The sequence below is a fragment of the Antedon bifida genome, chromosome 1 (assembly GCF_963402885.1).
Source record: "Antedon bifida chromosome 1, ecAntBifi1.1, whole genome shotgun sequence".
Lineage (NCBI taxonomy): Eukaryota > Metazoa > Echinodermata > Crinoidea > Comatulida > Antedonidae > Antedon > Antedon bifida.
In genome coordinates, this window is record NC_136226.1 from 18,744,627 (window position 1) to 18,767,472 (window position 22,846).

General features: G+C 32.4%; 2 protein-coding genes across 2 annotated transcripts in view; both read right to left on the reverse strand.

The window, feature by feature from the left end:
* Positions 1-8,256, reverse strand: part of LOC144844747 (uncharacterized) — a 33,567-nt gene extending 25,311 nt beyond the window's left edge. Inside the window, exon 1 of the mRNA XM_078701799.1 lies at positions 8,174-8,256. The gene's annotated coding sequence lies outside the window, so the exon portion shown is untranslated. The remainder of the gene's footprint in view (positions 1-8,173) is intronic.
* A 4,833-nt stretch (positions 8,257-13,089) lies between these two features.
* Positions 13,090-22,846, reverse strand: part of LOC144844440 (serine/threonine-protein kinase ULK4-like) — a 104,859-nt gene continuing 95,102 nt past the window's right edge. Inside the window, exons 20-27 of the mRNA XM_078701357.1 lie at positions 22,343-22,451; positions 21,809-21,955; positions 20,420-20,654; positions 18,736-18,887; positions 17,704-17,870; positions 16,795-16,887; positions 16,050-16,232; positions 13,090-15,306 (exon numbers count right to left, since the gene is read on the reverse strand). Coding sequence (XP_078557483.1) covers positions 15,151-15,306; positions 16,050-16,232; positions 16,795-16,887; positions 17,704-17,870; positions 18,736-18,887; positions 20,420-20,654; positions 21,809-21,955; positions 22,343-22,451 — 1,242 coding nt within the window. The 3' untranslated portion in view covers positions 13,090-15,150. The remainder of the gene's footprint in view (positions 15,307-16,049; positions 16,233-16,794; positions 16,888-17,703; positions 17,871-18,735; positions 18,888-20,419; positions 20,655-21,808; positions 21,956-22,342; positions 22,452-22,846) is intronic.

The window sequence follows — 22,846 nt, forward strand, 5'->3', positions numbered from 1 at the left end:
ACGACAAGTCTTTTCTGGAGAGATATTTTTAGTCTTTCCTTATAAAAGGTTATACAAGAACAAAATCAGAAAAGATTTTGGATAACAGCCGCAGGCATGCAAATCGTGTTGTGGATAAATGGAATTCACTACTATGATGAGATCATCTCTGTTTATAGTGTAAAATTATTCAAAGAAAATATGAGGACCCTACCCTAAGGAGGAGAAGGTCAATTACCGACTATAAAGTATAATTATAAGTAATTTGAAAATACTGTACAGTATAATCATACAGTATATCTTGATTTGGATAATCTTCCATCATATTTTTCTAGTTATGCTTAATTAAAGGAGTTCTCATGTTTATATTATACTGTAGGAAAATCATAATAAAAATGACTTCTTAAAATTTTGTTTTATTCGTGAATAAAACAGTGGTAATTATTAATGAATGTTACTATAGAAAAGGTCTTTCCCAAATAAACAAAATTTAAATAAAAAATTGAACATATTTTTGGTGAACAATTAACCATCCATTAAACATGTTTTGGAAATTTGTAATGTGCTTGACAAAATCATAACTATATTTAATAGTTGATGGCTTTTCCAGTCAGCCAGCTTTTTAACACATTTTAAAGATCAAATTGCATGAGAGAACAAGTTTTTACAGAGACTATTTTCCAAGCCATAAGACCAAATGAGAATTAAATGATGAAACTACAGAATATGTATAACATATGAATGATTTTCAATTTCAAACTGTTCAAGAGAATATTTAAATTTGCAAGGCACTGTCCTGCAGCAAAGAAAAGGTAACCTCAGATGTTGGCAACCTAAACATGGGCTAACAAAACCAGGAAGAGCAACACTCACATATTGATGAACAACAGTCACTCAATGTACAGCAGCAAATGGAAAAATCTCAGTCATACTGTAAAAGTTGGGGCATGCAATGATAACTGACGTCCTTATCTCTATGTGACTTGTTATGGCACTTATATACCATACAGTGCTTCATTTTGAAGCTAAGAGTAGACGCAAAAAGTAATATAACAAAAGGCAAGACAATAATAAAATGTTCGTTCGACCAAATGTGTGATGAGACGAAAATGATACACGTGTAGTAGCGCGTCTTGTCAGCTCGAGCGATCAAGAGAGGAGACGTGACGTAACATAACATGGTAACGTGACCTTTACAACTAAGGTCATTACCTAACTGCTGAAAAAAATATACAGCGATTTTTTGATATTTTTGGACATTTTTTTATTTTTCTGATTTCTCAGAAACTGCTTATTTTGATACGATTTTTTATGTTTGTACCTACTAATATTAATATACTGAAGTAAATAACAGAAGGAAAAGCCCTGAGTACACCTCCACTTTAAAGAAACAATTGTTGATATAAACTATAGTAGGCCATTTTATTAAAGGTCACAAATTGACTTTGTCCAAAAGTTTTATCGAAAAACAAAATGATTCACCCGATAAAAATTGTAAATTAAAAAGAGAACATCATCAATTTAAGCCCAAGTACACTGTATCATAGACATAATGAAATACTGTACTACATTAATTTATTAAAAATTTGGAAATACAGTCAATGTAAATCATTGTATTACTTATATAAATATCTCATAAAACAAACAAACACAAATTTATAACATTTTTATATCTTTTTTTCATTATCCAACAAACAAAACTAGTTTCAGTTGATCTTAAACATCACTATCCAGTGTATTTGAAATAATTATTAATATCTTCACATTTCATTACTCCGATTTCCTTTCCTTGTTAATTTATAATATTAAATTCTTTGTCCTAAACCACCGAAAAAGCAGAATGCAAAATAATTTTGTTCAGTTTACCAAATTGCCTGGAGTAGGACTTAGGCCCTAAGTAAGCATTCAGTGTATTATGAGTCTCTCAAAAGGTCAAATGACGGGCAAATAAGCATTTTAATTAGGTAGTGCTCATGCAAGCTCAAATGGCTTGTGCTTGAACTAGATGTTTTTCTCAAGCATTTTGACAATTGTAGGTCTGTGTGTAACATTAGAAGTCAATTAGTGATAAGCAACATGATATAATTACACACTGTACATTTTCGTTTCGTTTATTTATTCGACCAGTATAAAATCAATACAATATAAATATAATAAATTTTAAAAAAAGATGAAAATTGCTGGGCAGGGGCAGCTTAAGCAAAATACATTACCCTAACTCAAATGAGTCAGCTACCCCTCATATCAATTAAAAAAATGTCATAAAAATTTGTCTATAAAATTAAATTTCACAATGCTGCGAATGAAGAATATACCTATTTTGGTGTTGATGTTAACAATATTTTACGTTTTAACTACTGTAATGTATTCCAACATTACATTGCATTATAGCAGCAGAACATGGACGACAACAAAGATAAAGGAACAGAAATCAATAACAACTCTAAAAGAAATGGAAAAAAGAATGCTATTTACACTAGAAAATACAAAATAAGGACAAAATTCAAAACATTTTACAAAAATTAAAGAAATGAAACAGGACAGGAGATACAGTACTATCAATCAATGGATAGATATCAATAGATGGATTAAGTCACAAAATGGCAATAAAGAAAGAAGACAACAAAAATATGGAGAGATGACATCAAGATAGAACGTTGAACTGGTCACCCTGAGCTTCAGGAGAGGAGGGTTACAGTACTTACAGTACATCCAGATCTTAATACAAACGTTCATTGATTTCATTTTTTCATTGACAACCACCCACTGATTTAAACAAAGCCCACATTTAGCAGAAATTTGATACTTCTTAATTTATTTCAAATAATAAACCCAAATCATATTAATATTATTGAACAGTTATTTGTTTATTCACCCTAAACATAGTCTTGTACTGTACATAAAAACAGAGAAGAAAAGGTTTCAGTAGAGCACAGGTTTATCAATATTTATAAAATAAAGACAGTATGTTACTAAACAATAGTACAAATATTGAAAACTGCTATCAAAATACAGTAGAGTAATGGGTACATTACAACATCTTGCACTCATAAATCTTCATATCATTTAGTCATGCTGGAAAAAAATAACTGGTATAATAACTGTGTTAATGAATTAACCCCAATTTCTTTGGAGCAGAAATAGGAAGGACAAATTTTCAATAACCGGTTAAATAGCAGTTAACACACCCAACACGCCATTTAACCGGTTATTGTTGTTCAATTTTGATTGATGGCCGCTGACCTCAAGTCAACTACACTGCAGTAACATTTGAATTGACCGCCAGTGCCCATTGCATTTTGGGTAACTGTTTTAACAAATTCTGTCAACCACCCACTGATTTAAACTGTTATTTAGGAGCAAAAAGTGAGCAGAAAATTATATTGTAAATCTATTTTCAAATAACATATCATCGTCTGTACACTCAATTCAAATGTGGCATACTGTACTTGATTTTGAGTGAGCAGTTAAGACAGTGGAACCGTAATTACAGAATGTAGCAATAACATCGGCAAGTGTTCCATGCTCACTCGCTCTATGGTTTTGGTAGTAAATTGAGTCTTCTCGGATAAGGACTATAAAACTGGGCCCTGACTGAAGAGGTCACCAAATATAAATAAATAATAAACTAAACAAAAAAATAAAAATGTATTTTTACAATTTATTAACATCATCTGTAATACTTTCAAGCCCTTAAATAGATGGTGCTTATAAAAAGGTATTGTTAAGTATAAATAGTGGATTGAAAATTAGTCCATAGTACTAACAGTACTGATCATCTTATTATAGTAATCATAGAACTGTATTGCTTATGACAAAGACTTCTATTAATAGCATAGGTGCACTTCTACCTCTTTTTATGAAAATGTAAATTTTCAGCCAACTAACTCCCATCTGTGACAGAATAATTTGTGCCTTGTTACAACAAAGACACTGGCCAAGGTCATTGTCATCAATAGGCTACAGTACTAATAGGAAAACACACTATAATAATTATACTAAATCAAGCAAGAATATACCAAAGTACATTGATATTCTACTAATTAGGCCTCTACTATTGTTTTCTATCTACACAATTTAGCTTCGAATTTTATCTAACAAAATGTAATACAGTATACAGTACCTACAGTATACCAAAATAAATTTATTAATATTGAATATTGAATACAGTTTCCTCTAATTAAACATATTTTACATTTTTACTTTATACAAAAAAATTGTATCAAAATGCCATGCTAAACACAAACATGTCTCACAAACATTTTTGTATGTACAGACATTGTGCATGTATCTTAACATTCATTTTGGATTCCTGTTTTAGAGTAGAATAGACATTTATTAACAATCAAAATATGGTAATTGTAAACATCTCTATAATTGAATGCAGCAGAAATAGGATGAACATGATGAACGCCAAACGAAAAATGCTGGGTGAACGCCAAACGTTTTGCAATTTTTTAGTAGTTTATATCAGCTGCAATAATAGAAACAATAAGAAGAAGATGACTGACATTTGCTGGACACTGTCTTCATTGCAGATGTTCTGCTGTGGCAGCCAAAACATGGACTTGCAAAGGAAGACCAGTACTCCCATACAGTACATTGATAGATACTGGTATGCAGAGAGATGAACTGGCTGTCACAATGGCAGATGAATCTAAGTAATATAAGTTTGTCCCAGGCTAAGTGATAAGTAGTAAGTAAATCAGCTGCTGCTTTTACAGATTTTTTCAAGAGCTTTTCCAACTTTCGTTTAAGTCCTTGATTGTCGGAAGTTTAGCAACATTATTCACGACATCACCTAAACACTTTGGTGTCAATCAAGGACTTACGAAAGTTGGAAGAGCCTACAAAAAATTGTAAAAGCAGCAGCTGATATAAAATATTTTAACATTAGATTAGTTAGATAGTTCAGGCCAGCTACCAAATATCCATAAATGAAAAATATATGATGGCAATCATGAGTAAGCTTATATTTCCTAAAGAAATGCCAAAATTATAAAATCAATCAGTGTCGAGTCCCTAGACATGGTAAGTACAGACAGGTATCTTTTTTTGTAGCAGAACTTGATCCTAATGTGTGTTGGTGGTAAAATACTGTAGTTACAGTACTGTATCCTTATATTATTACAGTCAATTTGGCATCACAATTTACTGTACAGTACATGAAGAGTTTCGCATCTTACATAATACTCTGCAATCTTGTCTCTTGCTATATCAATATTGCTTAATCAATAATTCATCATAATAACCATGTATATCATTAATAGTAAATTTCTAGGAAAATCAATAATAAAATATGACTTAGTAATTAAAATAATAATATAATAAACCTAGGTTTTTGTTGTGATAGCAGAAACATAAATTGATTGATTGAAGATAATGTACAGTACATAATCAGATGACAATCAATATGATATCCAAAATATGATAGAACTATGTTCTTTAAGGGGAAAGGAGGCAGCAAATGTATTGGAAATATTGTATCCAACAGGGAAGAAGCAGTTAAGTGCAAATACCACAATGCAATGATTCAGCCTACAGTATGATGAAATGATTAACAGTACAACAGTACAGTATAACCTAGTTGACACCTTCAGGTCTTAATAAAGTGTCCTCTTAATAACAGTAGGAAGGATGTCCCCTGTTATAGTATAATACAGTAGTGTTGAACCATATATTGCCTGACAGTTTTATTAGAGAAAAATTATTATAAAAATGTTACTGAGACACCATGTACAATGGGTACAGCTCGGTCTCATAGTTAACTAATTTTGGCATTTCTAAAATCAGGAAAACCTTAAAAAACACAATAGTAAACCTCATTGAACCAATAAATGTACAGTTAGACTCACTTGGTATGTCATATATTTTTGTAAACTACTTATTTTTGGGGAAATTCCACGAAGTTAAGCTGTTTTAAAATGGTTATCAACTATGTATTTGTCAATCATTGACTTTTGACCTTTGCTCCTCTTACATTTCTTATTTAATTCAAGCCATTAAGATTACACAATATTTTAATAACACAGTTAAATAAACAACATGTTTATACAATAAGTAAATTTAAAACTGTACCTGCATACAGTATTGCCATGTTTTTGGTTTTGTTTAAAATCTACTGTATGTACAGTAATACACAAAGTGGCCAAATATGGCATAATTATGCATTTAGCATAATTTTGACCCATCTACTGTAGCATTACATACATATGCTAGGCAATTTTGAAAATCGAGTATCTAGTTTTTGAAAAGTCGATTTTCGTGTATTTTCCCAATTTTCAGCAATATTTCTAACATTTTTTTTGGGAAAAATCTAGCATGATTTAAAAAATCTAGCATGATTTAAAAAATCTAGCATGATTCTTCCAAAAACCCAGACATGAATAAATGGACCTGAATGGTATGGTAATGAAGATTTCTGATATGACTACATAACAGTTTAAAAAAAGGCAAATTGACACAAACAACTGGTAACAATAAGTGGGTACTGTAACTGCGTAACTTGTCCCACATTACCATAGCAACAATTTGAAATTAATTAGACTCTTCTGTAGCTTTCTTATATTTCTTTTTCTGTAATTTTTTTCAGTTGAAAATAACTGTTCTTTGAAATGCATTAGCATCGCTGCTGTTCAAGGCAGATTGAATAATTACTATGAGACATACAGTAAAGACCTATAAGACACTCATCAGAAAAGCAGTGTTTAAAGCATGGAAGGACGGTTTCTGATGAAACTTAAGGTACTATAAAATTAAAATATATAAGTCCCATGCCCTATGTTTTTTAGATCTAATTTAAGGTCACAAACTACATTTAATGTAAAAATAAATACTGTATGGTCCTATTGCGATAACATTTTGTGTCTTTAAACGGTTAAAAATGTGAAAAATAAGTTGATTATTAATAATTTAAGCAGTCCGCTATAAATCCCATGCATTGCGCACGGATTTATAACTTTGTTTTTCTTCTCTAATTCACCCACTTATCGATCGATCATGATGGCCAAAAAAATTGGAAGAATAGTAACTTTTCAGTGAAAACGGATTCTGGCAAAATCAGGAAGACTATTAATGCAGCAACTAGACAATATCAGGCTAGGCCTAAAGCTAGAGTATGATGTAACTACACCTGGTCAACATCAACAAACATTACTCAAAATGATGAATTGATAGTACAGTTAGTTGAATCATAGAGATATTATATAATATCTCTATGGTGACGCTACAGTGAACATTTCACAGCATTAAATGTATTTTTTGTTGGCCAGTCAGTTTGATTAGATACAAAAGTGATGGCATACAGTAATGTGATGTACAATAACAAAATGTTACCAAGTACTGTAATGCTATATTATATTTCATTGTTATTGTTATTAATTGTACATTTTTTCAAAATTCTGATTAGGTTTATTCCGAAAATGAAGACCTGCCTCTGTGGCATAATGTTTTGTAGCGAAGAAGCTAACAATTGACGCATTTTAGAATGAAAACAATATTTTAACTGATTTTAACTTGTTTCTAGAGCATGTACTTGATATTTTGATTATACAACCCTACCGGGCGATACTGTACTGTTGGGGGCCTGCAGTCTGCCAGGCGTAGATTAGTATGACCGGTTTTAAAAGATGTTTTTTTTTTACAAAATAATTTTTGTTGCAGTCGTTTTTTAGGGTTTTTCGTGGATGGAAAATTATTATTAGAATCCAAAATCAACAAGTCAATAAATATATATTGTAGTTTCAAAACCAAGTCGTTCTTCCTCCCCCTCATATTCTCCTAGCCTACGCCTATTCTACCTACACAGAGGAGGCCTACAACAGTATTTGTCAGGCCAATTCAATTGTGTATGCTACTGTAGATTGACATTCATTTTAATTACACTTAGAAGGGAAGGAGAGGTAGGATAATTTAATATATTCAGTTAGCTAAATCGTAATGACATTAATTAGCTTCAATTGTGTTGTACGATACAGTCAACTATACAACACAATACCAGCTGACAGGCAATTGTGGCGACATTCGTTCGGTTTGACAGCCTTTTACTCGGCCGTTTATTGAGATCCAGTTTGTTGTTTGGGTATGGCCATTGCAAAAAAGGCCTTGGAAAACAAAAAAACAGCATTGATTGCCTGGACAGTTAGAAAATAATTTCAATCACGTTAATTACAACAATAATACGTACAAAGCTTACCATTTTTCTTAATTTCCATTTACAAAAATCATCACAACTTAGTTTTGGTACAGTACAACGAAAATTCTCAAGCTGTTTCTCACGGCACAAAATAAGTACGGTAACAGATTTACACTTACAGTGTGGTGGTGTTTTTAAAATATCGCCCTCTACAATAGTAAGTACCTAACTTTTCCAGTCAAACAGTTTTCAATTAATTTTAGTTAAGATCAGGAGACTGCTGACTTAAGTTATAGTAATCTTGTTTACTCTAACAGTCCTTGACCAATTCATCTCTCTATATTTTACATTACGGTTTGTTGATCAAATAAATAAATGAAGTGAAAATGAGCAAGATCAATAATTACTGTAACACCAATAGTCAGGTTCCTCATGTATGAAAATAGGGGTTCCGTAGGATTTTAATGCCCAAAGTGACATTTCACTTGATTTCACTTTATTATGGTGCTAGGATACCAAAAATGTTAGGTAACAAATTTTCACGATCCCGTAACCATGGTAACAGCCCCAATTTCAAAATGGCGACCAAATGGCCATATCTCCATAACCCTTTGGTCTTTTGACAAGATATTGGTATCAAAATACTCGGAATATATATATTTATATTCGTTGTAATAGAACATTTTTACTAAATGCAACCGGAAATGCTATTTTTCTGTACTATTGACCCTTGACCTTGACTTGTACTGTATCTTAAAAACTGCTGGTCATAAAAATTTAAAAATGGTCTCAAATTGCTCAGACCTTATATATTTATATTTATTGTAATGCAATATTTTGTTAAAAAATGTCCGGAAGCAAAGTTATTGACCTTTGACATATATATAGCTTACAAGGATTTTTATTCAGTAGTCTCTGGTCATATCTCCATAACCCTTTGGTCTATTGACAAGATATTGGTATCAAAATACTCGGAATAAATATATTTATATTTGTTCTAATAGACCATTTTGACTAAATGTAACCGGAAATGCTATTTTTCTTTACTAGTGACCCTTGACCTTGACTCGCACTGTATCTAAAAAACGGCTGGTCATGGAAATTTAAAAATGGTCTCAAATTGCTCAGACCATACATATTTATATTTATTGTAATGCAATATTTTGTAAGAAAATGACCGGAAGTAAAGTTATTCACCATTGACATAGAGAATAGCTTTTACATTACAAGGATGGATAAATATTGGTCAGATTTTTTTTTTGCCCTACTCTGACGTAATTTTCACTTTTACTAAGAATAATAATTAATACTTAAGTAATGTGGGACTCCAACAACCTCCAGATCACTAGCCTGGCGTTCACTTAGGATAATTATTATTATTATTATTCAGTTCTTTTCTAAACTCGCATTTTCAAATATTGTTTTCAATTGCCACTTTGAACCTCTAAAAACGTATTAATTGAAGATTTCTGATTTGGCTAAAAGTAGTAAATGTAAGAATGAGATTTGATGGTAATTATAACCTATTTTATTAGGAAGGTATCTTGCAGATTTGTTTTGCCCATAACTGGTTTTCATTTATATGCTCGTCTATGATACATTGCCATCTAACACAAATGAAACAGCTTGGCTTGATGTAGATGACCCAATAACAGTGAATAAAAGATTGTAATTCATTTGAATGTAAAGAAAAAAAAATTGTATTTAAATAGTGCTCTTTTTCCCGGATCAGGCTCTAGAACAGAAGGAAAACAGTTAAAATGGGTTGGTGGTCTTGTTGGCACTACTTAAGATGAGGAAATCGAACTAGATATCACATCGAACTCACTCTTCAACACAAAACACACAAATCCATCAAGATTTCATCAAAATACATTCATAACAAATAAGAACACTTTTTTTAACATTGTCTTAGTAATAATTTCAAAAGAAGTCAAGAAAAATCTTAAACAGAGATAATAAAAAAAATAGGAGTTGAAGCTTTTTGAAATTTGTGAGTAAAGTCTGGCTGTGGCCTCCCTGAAAACATTTAGTAGCTTAAAGGAGGGAGATAAAATCATAAAATGCTTTAAACATCAAAAACCTCTTGGTCACTTCTAACAATCTCACTCATTAAATAGATTCCTTGGCTTGGCGATATGACTCACAAAATGGCAGTCAATGTTAGCATTGAAAGATTGCTTCTCATATCTCGAAACATCTAGGAAGAAAACCAAGGAACGTCTATAACTACGTAATAATGTATGGCCGGCAGCTGTTCAATGTATAAGAAACCTCCATACTGTATATGAAAATGCATTAAAGGTACAAAAGTTGAAGATCAACCACTCTCACTCATTGAGTGATTGCTGACACAATAAATGCATGGTATTGATGTAATTAAAGATGTTTTAATCCAATTTTGGAGCTCCAGTTTCTCATCAGGAAAATGTAAAAAGTATAGCAATTAACATTTCAGGAAAAGTGCAGGAAGAATCAATTTGACTACGTCATTTTAGTGAAGTGGATGGGAGAAAAATTACTACAGTGCAATGAATTTCTGCTTAAATTTTAACTATTGTCCAAAGTTGTTTACATAGATAAATGTGTTTACTTACACTATAAAGTATATACTAATATATATAAAAACTAAATATGTGAATTAGAAATTAAATATTCGAATGATAATAATAATGTATAAACTCATTTTTAATCTCCTACCACATTGCTGATACATGCTCAAATAGATAAATGCTTATACATAAAGTTCATGTTTATTAGGTCAAAGGTCAATAACTTTACTTCTTTATTTCTAACAAAATGTTGCATTAAAATAAATATAAATATGTATGGTCTGAGCAATTTGAGACCATTTTAAAATTTCTATAATCAGCCGTTTTTTAGATACAGTGCGAGTCAAGGTCAAGGGTCAATAGTGCAGAAAAATAGCATTTCCGGTTATATTTAGTAAAAATGTTCTATTACAACGAATATAAATATATTTATTCCGAGTATTTTGATACCAATATATTGTCAATAGACCAAAGGGTTATGGAGATATGACCAGAGACTACTGAATAAAAATCCTTGCCAAAGGTCAATAACTTTGCTTCCGGACATTTTTTAACAAAATATTGCATTACAATAAATATAAATATATAAGGTCTGAGCAATTTGAGACCATTTTTAAATTTATATGACCAGCCGTTTTTAAGATACAGTACAAGTCAAGGTCAAGGGTCAAAAGTACAGAAAAATAGCATTTCCGGTTGCATTTAGTAAAAATGTTCTATTACAACGAATATAATTATATATATTCCGAGTATTTTGATACCAATATCTTGTCAATAGACCAAAGGGTTATGGAGATATGGCCATTTGGTCGCCATTTTGAAATTGGGGCTGTTACCATGGTTACGGGATCGTGAAAATTTGTTACCTAGCATTTTTGGTATCCTAGCACCATAATAAAGTGAAATCAAGTGAAATCTCACTTTGGGCATTAAAATCCTACGGAAATACACGAGGACCCTGACTACAAATGCTCAATAACAACACAACAATTTGTAAAACATAATCGTATTTATCTGATTTGAATGAGATAATTATTGGTTAATTTTTCTGGAGCAGAATCAGTTAAACCCTGTTTCCACAGAAATTTTTATCAGATAAATTTTGGCTGTGGAAACACAGCCTTAGTAGTGAGGGAAAAAAAACATAGAAATTGCTACTTTATGTTTATTGTATTGTTTTTTAAATAATTCATTTATTAAAAATTATTATTCAGATTATGTGGTTGTTTTTTTCTGTGCAACACCTCACCTCTAATAAGGTGCTAATCATGGGGAATCACACCAAAAGGAGGAAAGAGACTGTTGACACTTATGGAGGCGTAAGCCTTGGCATACGCCTTGCGTGTGAAATAGGCAGTGAGGTTACTAATGCAATTCACTACGCCACGTCCTTGCCGTTAATAATGTAATGTAATGTAGCTACATACCTCATCTAAACAACATAGATATGTGGTCATGGAAGAGACCATTAAATTAAATGGAGACAATCTGGATCACATTTATTATTTTACTAATGTGTCAAATCTACAAGATGATCACGATTCTCGATCCTTTTTCTCTTTTTACTCCTGACGGAGGTTCCAACTCTCTTATTGCTCTTGCTATATTACTATTTTAAAAATATCATACAATCATCACTGTAATATAATATTTAAGAATTATTACGATTCTATACCCAATAATAATAGGTTGTATGTAAAATATATTAATGATCCTACCCACAATCAGAAGAATGATCCTACCCACAATCAGAAGAATGATCCTACCCACAATCAGAAGAATGATCCTACCCACAATCAGAAGAATGATCCTACCCACAATCAGAAGAATGTACACAAATAGAGTAATAGAAATTGCAAGTACCAGTAAAAAAAATAGCATCATTCCTCAAGATTGGGCTGGTATGGTACGGCAATAGAGAATTGGTTACTATATACCATTTATTTTATTCCTTACATAACATACTGGCAAAAAAAATATACATTTTGGCATATTTTAAATAACTAGCGATTTACTTTCACCAATATACATTTTAATCATAAATTACAAATGGTCAATACTTTTTTTACAAATCAGTATATAAACATAAAAAATGTCATGCTTTTGTGACGGGACATTTTACTTTACCACTTCACAGGAAGACCATTTGCCGACCGGACATAGAGACAGTTGTTGGATTGGTCAGTTGTCTGTTGACAAAAAAAAATGTTTGACAAAATGTCCTGATTTACAAAATGCCCTGTCAGCGAAATGTGCAGTGGACCGAATGTCAAGACAGCGAAATGTGCAGTGGACCGAATGTCAAGACAGCGAAATGTGCAGTGGACCGAATGTCAAGACAGCGAAATGTGCAGTGGAACGAATGTCAAGACAGCGAAATGTGCAGTGGACCGAATGTCAAGACAGCGAAATGTGCAGTGGACCGAATGTCAAGACAGCGAAATGTGCAGTGGACCGAATGTCAAGACAGCGAAATGTTCGTTTAAATAATGAGCACATTTCAACATTATAAAGTCATTACAATTTAATAGCGAATCTTGTACAAAATCATTATCAATTTAAATAAACAAACTTTATGGAATGTAGATAGTCACAGTAAACTAAAAGTGAGGCACTATTTCTTAAATAGAAAGTGATATTGAAATATTAAATGTTAAATTACAACATTATGGTACTTAAGTACTTAATCATTTCAATAATCAAAACACAGTTCTAAAGCAACTCTGTCTACACTATCAAACTTTATGTGAAAACAAATTGGGATATGCCCATATATGGACTTGCAACAAGTTGTAACCAGGTTTGATCTCCCAACTTATTACATGTTTTCACACACGCATACGTGAACCTTGTGAACTCTCAGTAGGAAAGAATAGTTGCGCGCTATTTGATTACTATGATTGGTCAGTTAATACCAGGGCAATACATGCGCGTGCAGTAAGAACTCGGAACAAAAACACAGGCCTCTTGTTGGTGTGTTTTCTTCCGAAATGTCACAAGATTTTCCACAAAATTGTCTTCACACTATGCAAACCTGGTAACAACTTGCAGATGTGAAAAGGGTAGTTTATATTGTGTTTTTCCCTATTAACTCTGATACCTTCAGTTTACAAAGACCACTAATTTTTTCTTCCAGACTACTAGTTGCATGCTGCGTATGATATGAAACCATTACTCTATAAGTGTGAACAGGCCCTAACAAGAATTAATACAAGGTGATAATTTTTTATTTAACATTCAGTATCATGAAAAGATACAGAATGTATAACTTACTTGAATATTACAATGCAGAGTGAAAATAAATTGTCATTACAAACACATTGTATCCTTGTTATTTGATTGGTTGATTACTTTTATTTAAATTTCCTACACATCCAACAGCTAGCAAGGATGGACAAACTATTTTATAATTTATCATGCTTACAAACAAGTGTCATTTGAGGCTTAGGGGTTTTGTTGAAAGAGTCATGAGACAGTAAGTCAGAATGGAAACCTTGGGATTGAAATAAGGCAAGCGTGTTAACCACCAAGCTACATCTCCAATACAAATCACTTTTAGTCCACTCTCATAATTCTGAGTAGTTTAAATGATATATTATTTATTTATATTTTACTTTCTATGGACCAGAGATTCCGAAATAAAAGATTACATGGATTTAATGAATTATACTCTCGTAATTCATGTAAGCCAAAATGTCAATTTTGAAAAAAAATTGGAGATTAATGCCTTTTCGTAATTCAAGGCAGTAACAAGTCTCTACCTGTGACAATTTGTAGTTCTCTACTGAATAAATGATATTAATATTTTCAAGAAACGAAACAATTGAAACACCATAAAATAATTAACTGTTTCATTGAAAATAAATAAGCAATACACCACATAACAGCAATCCAACATTTACAATATGACACAGAAAATACACTAATGTAATGTACAAATGTATTCGTTCAAGGTGCAAGGATTGAAGTTCTGATCCCTAGAAAAATGTATATTAATAATCTTTGTACAAATACAGTTATTGCAAAATTCTAATAAATACATTTTTCTGACTCATTTCTTATACAGTACTCATAATATCTAACAATAATACAGTAATAACATGTATTCATCATATTCATAAAGCAACTTCCGTATATACTGTATATGTGTTCAAATAATGCTATTTCACATTATTACTCAGCTCAATTGCTGCTTTGAGCTAACGAGGTACTCATTTGTACATCTGCTTTAGTAATACATGTATTTAATTTCTTGAAGTTGATACTATAATAATTTTCTTTAATGTTAACTTCTCCAAAACTGGTCTTGCCAAATTATTACAAAAACAAACAAGAGTTTGCTGAAAAAGCACACATTTTGTTAAGCACTTGATAGTTTAATACAGTATATCGTAAACTGATTGTATTCTTATGTTTAATGGCAAAGATGCCAACAAAACTAAAATAAAAGTGCTGAAAGATTGTTGAACATACTTTTAGTTTAAATTATTTTACATCTGCAGTTTTCAGAATATCACTAGCAAGTGAAGAGACAGCCACGTCAGCCTGGCAGTTAGCATTATGAACAAGCCAGTTGAGTGTATCGATTAGCTTGCCACCCTCTGCTATTAGCTGTTCTGCATGGTTTTTCTCTGTTGTAATCTGAAATGACATTGAACATTTTTTTTTTAGTTATTGATAGACAGTGGTCCCTAAAGGCTGCTACACACTACAACGATAATGATCAACGATAAATAGATAAACATACATTTTTCTTTAAAAAAAACAAAAAGAAATTTGAAAAAGAATAACCATTTATGTTGTCTTTGATAAAAAATATTTTTTAAATCCAATCAAATGATGTAATAAGAACAATAAAATCATTGTGTTGTCATAATATTATTGCTCTTACTAACCATGATGTCATTTGATTGCATGTGTCAAAATATTATCTCAACTGTGACCTCAGAAAAATTGAACCCTTTTTGAAAACTTGTGGTCAGTAGATTACACCCTCTGTTGGTGGATGCATGAATTATGAAGGCTTTTGAAATAATAATTGCATATAATTACGTTTTTTAGAAATTTATATTATATATTATATCAACATTTGAAATATCAATAAAATTTGTTATTAAATGATAGTTCAAACCCCTTAATACCACAAAACTGTAAATTAACAATCATTGGTTTGGTCTAAAAGTGGAATGTTTTGGCCCAAGTGGGCCCGAGTCATCAAACCAAAAGTGGGTCATCACGGGCCGAAAAGTCTCTGGGTCAAATCGTCCTGGATTCCAGTACTCAGCACTATAATATATACCTGCTCTTCCATACACTTTGTTACAGCAAAAATTGCAGATTGCTTTATAATGCTTGTATATTTATCTCTTAACAATTCTTCTTACCATTCTTTTAACAAACCGTAGAAGAATCTTCTGCTTCTTCACATCTACCTGGCGGAGTGCCACTGCTAAGTTGTCCATATTCTGGACAGACATAGAATGCTCATACTCGCCTCCATACAGCTGAGCCAATAGAGAAAGACAATTACAAGCCAATAGTTGGCTATCATTCTCGCAAACGCAAATCTTGAAAAAAGAAAAGACATAACTTTATTTAGAATAATTTCTTTCCCTTAATAAAATGTAATCACTAATATAACAAACTGCAAACTCGCACTTGAATTGTACAGTAGGAGTTATTAGCGTTGTTGAGCGGCATTTTGTGGGTACCCATTTTGTGAAAGAATTTATACGTTTGTTTCTGTAGTAGCGGCCTACATAAAGAACACCTTACCATTAAAATTTAGGCTTAGCATTTAATAGGGCCAAACTAGCTAAGCAAACTTAATTCAACGGTTCAGCATGCAGGCTGCAATGTATCATGTAAGTAGGCTTATCCGTAGCGAGGCTAGTAATATTTTTGCATTTTTTTTACATATTCTTAAGTCAAAGTTCGCATAACTCAAACATTTTATATTAGTTTTTTTTATTAGTTAACTATATTTCTATTTTTTACATGGGATATTGCACATTCCCCTTTGACAGGCACAATGAAATTATAAATTTTTCAACTCACTTTCGATAGACTATAAGATTAAAAAACCCTTCCCCCTAACCCATTCCAAAATACTATTAATCATTTGATTACCAAAGCTGTTAGGTTGTCTGTTAGCTGAATTGCTGGTTTTAAACTCAGTAAAAGGTCCTCAGCTACATTTGTCTCTTTTCTATCTTGCTTGGCCTAGAAAAACAAACATAAAACAAGTTATTAAACTATATTAACACGCTTCATCTTCGTTAGACATAGCGCATTCTACTATTTTGTGCCATTTATTCTTGTTATGTGCAGGTGTGTTTCAAGTTGGCCAGTGTAACTTAATATTGTTTTCAAGTCATCCTGTATCATTTTTGTTCATATTTTCTTTGGTCTTCCAACTGGTCTTTTTACTTTCTTGTTATCTTCCTCTACAGCTAGATAGTTATTAAACTATTTATAGAATTTAAATTTTACTGTAAAAGAATTGTGGGTTGTTTATTTATGTGTTACACAATATAATAAACCTTTATTTATCTTTCCAAGTATTGGAATAATGATGTATTTTATGATTTAGGGACTGTTTTTGTGTTTGATATATATTTTCATACACTATAATAAATCTTTATTATTGTTGAAACAACAAAAACAAAATCTATTATGACACAAACATATCCATATCATATACATGATGAACATGATAAAAAAAACGTTCAAGGTTATCTGGTCAGAAGAAAAATGAATAATTATGAATTAAACAAACAAATTAAAAATGTGATTATAGTATTATTTATAACATAATACAGCAATACAGATATTAATTTTGCAGTTATAATTGAACGTATAATAATAAAATCTGTTCAGCAAATGTCACATGTAAATTTTGTCAATGATTAAAAACATAATTAAATAGTCAAAACAGGTGAATATTGATATGCTAGTTAGTTCTTGATTAACATGTGATTTGATTATGAAGATTCTCAAATGTTATATTAAAAAGTTGATATAAATTAAACAATTTACCTGAAGAACCTGTCTGACAACCCCAGCAACATGTTTGAGAACAGCATTAAACGTCTCCAACAGACACTGTACTAAGATGTATGCAGATTTGTTGTCTGATTTCTCATCTTGGCTTTCAAGTAAGCGAGATGCCACATTGAATAACTCAACTATGTATTTAACCAAACCTGGCAAACAATTGAACACAATTTTATTATCATTAATATATGATTATAAGATATAGAAAATTTAACTAAAATTAGGGTAAAAAAAATGTTTTGTTCAAAAGGTATGTTAAAATACAATTTCATACATGCCAACATCTGAAGTTTAAAAAATAGGAGGTGGCTGTTTTTGAGCTCACACTATCCGGCAGTGACAATGCAATCTGACCTAACCTTTTCAATGATTCCAAACATTCACTATTTTACTAGGAAAGTGTCACCTATTGAAGGCACTCTCATGTTTTCCAATTTGTGCTCCAATATTTAGAAAAAATGGAAAATGGAAACTATTTAAACATTCTTTCATTGCACACAGCTTCTGTCCTACTGACGTTAGCGGCCTAAATGAGCAGCATGAAAGGACACAACCCTATTCTGTGTCAAGGTATGGAATCCTTATCTCCAAAAACACATAACCCCACTTGAACGTCGTGCGACCAAACTAATTCCAGCTATCCATTCTTATTCATATGAAGATCGTTTAAAGTTTCTTGGCCTAACAACCCTGTGGTAACTTGATCAAAACATTCAAAATTGCCAAAGGTTTCGAGGGTGTAGCCAAGGAAGACTTCTTTCAAATGAGATGCAATGTTAGCAGAAATACATGAGGAAATTAGCTTAGACTTATCAAACCTAAATTTCACAAAAGACTGAACTGTAGGAGATCCACTTTTTAAAGTAATTACACATTGGAATAGTTTGCCAACCGAAGTCGTCATTTCTGAAACCACCAACACATTTAAAAACCAATTGGATTCGTTTAAAAAGGCAACTCACCACCTAAACTTACCCATCTAAACTAAACTATGTGATAAGACATCTTACTAACCAAAGTCAATCATCTGAGGTATACAGCTTTGTTCTATGATCAAGCACTGAAAGATGTTGAGAACAAGACACATTGCACTACTTGTAGGCACTTGCTGGTGATCAACTACAACTTGAAATAACACCTGTAGAAGGCCTAAATCTTGAATTGTCCTGTATCAGAAAAAAAAATTTCTTTTAGGCATATTTCAAGAGGTAGAAATCATTTCAACTTTTGGTAACATTTTAAGAATTTTTGCCAAGCGACGTTGTTGACTGTTCTACTATGCGTCTAAAGTTGGAGCACTGCCTTTGCTTTTTGGCCTAGCATTTATCGATTTACGATGAATAAATTGAATAAAAGTAGGTGTGTTATAAAACAAATAATGTTTTTTATTCATTGAATGGACAGAATATTTTATTTGACTGCTCTGTTTTTAACTCGGCTTGATCGCCTCATTAAATATTTTCAACATCCAACTCATAAACATTCATTATATGATCACCTCAATTATGTTGTAGTCAGTTGGTGTGAGTTGTAGTCAGTTGGTGTGAGTTGTAGTCAGTTGGTGTGATTTGTAGTCAGTTGATGTGTGTTGTAGTCAGTTGATGTGTGTTGTAGTCAGTTGATGTGTGTTGTAGTCAGTTGGTGTGAGTTGTAGTCAGTTGGTGTGATTTGTAGTCAGTTGATGTGTGTTGTAGTCAGTTGGTGTGTGTTGTAGTCAGTTGGTGTGAGTTGTAGTCAGTTGGTGTGAGTTGTAGTCAGTTGGTGTGAGTTGTAGTCAGATGGTGTTAGTTGTGATCAGTTGGTGTCAGTTGATGTGAGTTGTAGTCAGTTGATGTGAGTTGTAGTCAGTTGATGTGAGTTGTAGTCAGTTGATGTGAGTTGTAGTCAGTTGGTGTGAGTTGTAGTCAGTTGGTGTGAGTTGTAGTAAGTTGATGTGAGTTGTAGTCAGTTGGTGTGAGTTGTAGTCAGTTGGTGTGAGTTGTAGTCAGATGGTGTGAGTTGTGATCAGTTGGTGTTAGTTGTGGTCAGTTGGTGTTAGTTGTGGTCAGTTGGTGTCAGTTGATGTGAGTTGTAGTCAGTTGATGTGAGTTGTAGTCAGTTGATGTGAGTTGTAGTCAGTTGATGTGAGTTGTAGTCAATTGATGCGAGTTGTAGTCAGTTGATGCGAGTTGTAGTCAGTTGATGTGAGTTGTAGTCAGTTGGTGTGAGTTGTAGTCAGATGGTGTGAGTTGTGATCAGTTGGTGTTAGTTGTGGTCAGTTGGTGTCAGTTGATGTGAGTTGTAGTCAGTTGATGCGAGTTGTAGTCAGTTGATGCGAGTTGTAGTCAGTTGATGTGAGTTGTAGTCAGTTGGTGTGAGTTGTAGTCAGTTGATGTGAGTTGTAGTCAGTTGGTGTGAGTTGTAGTCAGTTGATGCGAGTTGTAGTCAGTTGATGTGTGTTGTAGTCAGTTGATGTGTGTTGTAGTACATGCTACATGTAATGTGTACATGCTTAACCCATATAATGTAACTTTCATGCACCATCTGAAATTTACTTAGCATCTTTTCTATTTAATAATAGTACAGTTGTGCCACACCTTTTGTACTCTATCCTCTCCTAAAGCACAGGGTTGATACTCAACAAGGGCTAAAATGGTGATAAAATTGAACTAATAATACAAGTACATAACTGAAAGTAAATGTTATCAAGGTAGCTTACGTAACAAAATCATGGTTTCTTTCAACAAGTGCCAACATTAGCTTTAGTGCATATACTGGGAATGGGTCCGGTTCCAGCAAAACTCTTTCTAAATTTCCCATAACATGTTGATTGATTATTTCATATATGACTTTCTCATGTGAATCTCTTGTCTCATCTACTTGCAGGTTCCTATGATTTAGATACAGACTTGTGATCTCAACCAAAATATGTAAGCAAAGAGCTTTTGTGCTGCCTGTATGAAAAAAATACAGAATGTAAAGATTGTGGCATATAGTAGAGAGGTTTGGCAACACTACGAATATGGTAATGGATACGTCATATTCGTTTTCGTAAGCCAGTAAAAATCTGTTTTCTTGGCAACGAAATATTGAGGGCACCGTCCAAAATATGACAGCTGTAAATTTGAACGAAGCGCAAGTATGTGTTGCTTACATAGCTGCCTAGGCCTAGCTTTAACATCAAAGTGAGCGAGGACTTTAAAAACTGCTATTAATCAAAATACTTTTAGTAAATTACTTTCAATAAATCTATAATTATATTATAATCATGAATCATTCCTGATGCAAATGCAAAATACTCGTTTTGTAGCTACGAATATGACTGGTGATATATGGTGATATTCGTCAACACGAATACGCTTTACGAATATGAAATGGAGATCAGCTCAAAAGTTTCACAAATGTGTGCCGTATCCGTTTTTGTTATCGTATTCATAAGGTTGCGAAACCTCCCTATTTTTTAACGTTTCTCCATTTATTTACTTTATACAAAATTACAGAAACTCTAAATCAATCAGTGTTAATACTAAAATAACAATAAATAAAATAATAACGCAAGACAATAAAGATGAGAAAATCTGTATGTGGGCTAAAAACTGCTAATGCTTGGTTCCCACTAGACGCAACGCAAGAACGTAAGTGAGTTGACATATCAAAAGCGATGGATTATTCGAAAGTTCGCTTGTCATTGGTCAACACGCTTGCGTTGCGTCTACGTCCTTGCGTTGCATATAAGTGGGAACCAACCTTTAACTGGCATTTAAACTCTAAACAATTCTATGATGGCTGATGACATAGCATTTTCTTGATTGCTTGCACATGGAACAGAGATGAAATTGATATCATTTTTTATTTTTTTGCAAATTCATATGAATGATTTGATTTGAATTTTGTATGTTTCATGGTCTTTTTGTATTTGGTATTGTTATTTTAACTTTTTAGATTTTCAAACAATTTTATGTAATCTATAGCATGTTTAGCTTATTGACTGGTTTAAAATTGTTAACTTTTTTCAATATACCACAATAAACTAAACTAAACTAAATAAGAATATTTTGCTTAATACTGTTTAGTAAAATCATCAATTTAAAGGGAAAAAATGTATAACCATTGTCAGAGTTGACAAGTTCAGCTAGGTGAGGATACACAGACACAATAATGGCGTCCTGATGTTGCATTAAGATTGCAGGCTGCTGGGTTGTGGCTTCCAGTATTGACAAGACAGTTTCTATGTATTCCTCTGTTCCACTACGCCCTGTCAAAATTCCATAAAACAAAAATAAATAAAGTCGCATAATGACATTAACATTAAAGTAGGGCTTCCATGTTGGGACTGTAATTAGAAATATGAATATGAATATTTAGAGGCTCTTTTTACCAAAAGGTCTCACAGCACTTATGATCGAAAAGGTGGGTTTTAAGAAGAGATTTAAACTGTTTGAACGTAGACGAATTACATATACAATGTAATGGATTCCGAGGAAAGGTGCAGTGGCAGAAAATGCCCTGTGAGAATGGGGAATTTATGTAAGTTTGTTTTAGGCACTTGGAGAGTGAGTTTATCTGAATGTGTGATGATTAGGTTGACTAATTTTTAGCTGTTTATAGAATAGATACAGATCATTTCAGTCTTAATACATACCTACAGCTGGGTCAATATTTGTTTCTCCACAATCAATCAATTTTAGATGACTAACTAGTTCCCCCATGTATGTAATGAACTGCTCATTAGCAACACAGCTACGGAAAATCTTAAACGAATCAGAAAACGAATCACAAAAACATTCAATAGTTTTTAACAATCGATCCATTAGTAACAAGTAAACATTATAAAAAGTTTGATACAGTATCTTAAAAAAAGGTTGATATTATTATTCTAATTCACCATTTTTTTTTTTTTTTTGAGATGGGAAAATATGCTGGGGAGGAGGGGAATGTCACAGGGGAAAGATTCCGGTGGTATTGTTCCAGTGGGATGGGGGAAAAACAGCCTGCTCCCTTCTTGTTTATATTATACGTATTTGTGTGTTTGTCCGTTTAGCAGTATAACATCAAAACTAAGAGATAGACAGATAGATAAATGGGCACGGGAAAATTTTGGAGGCAATCCGGACAAGGATGTCAATTCTGGACCACTTTTTATTAT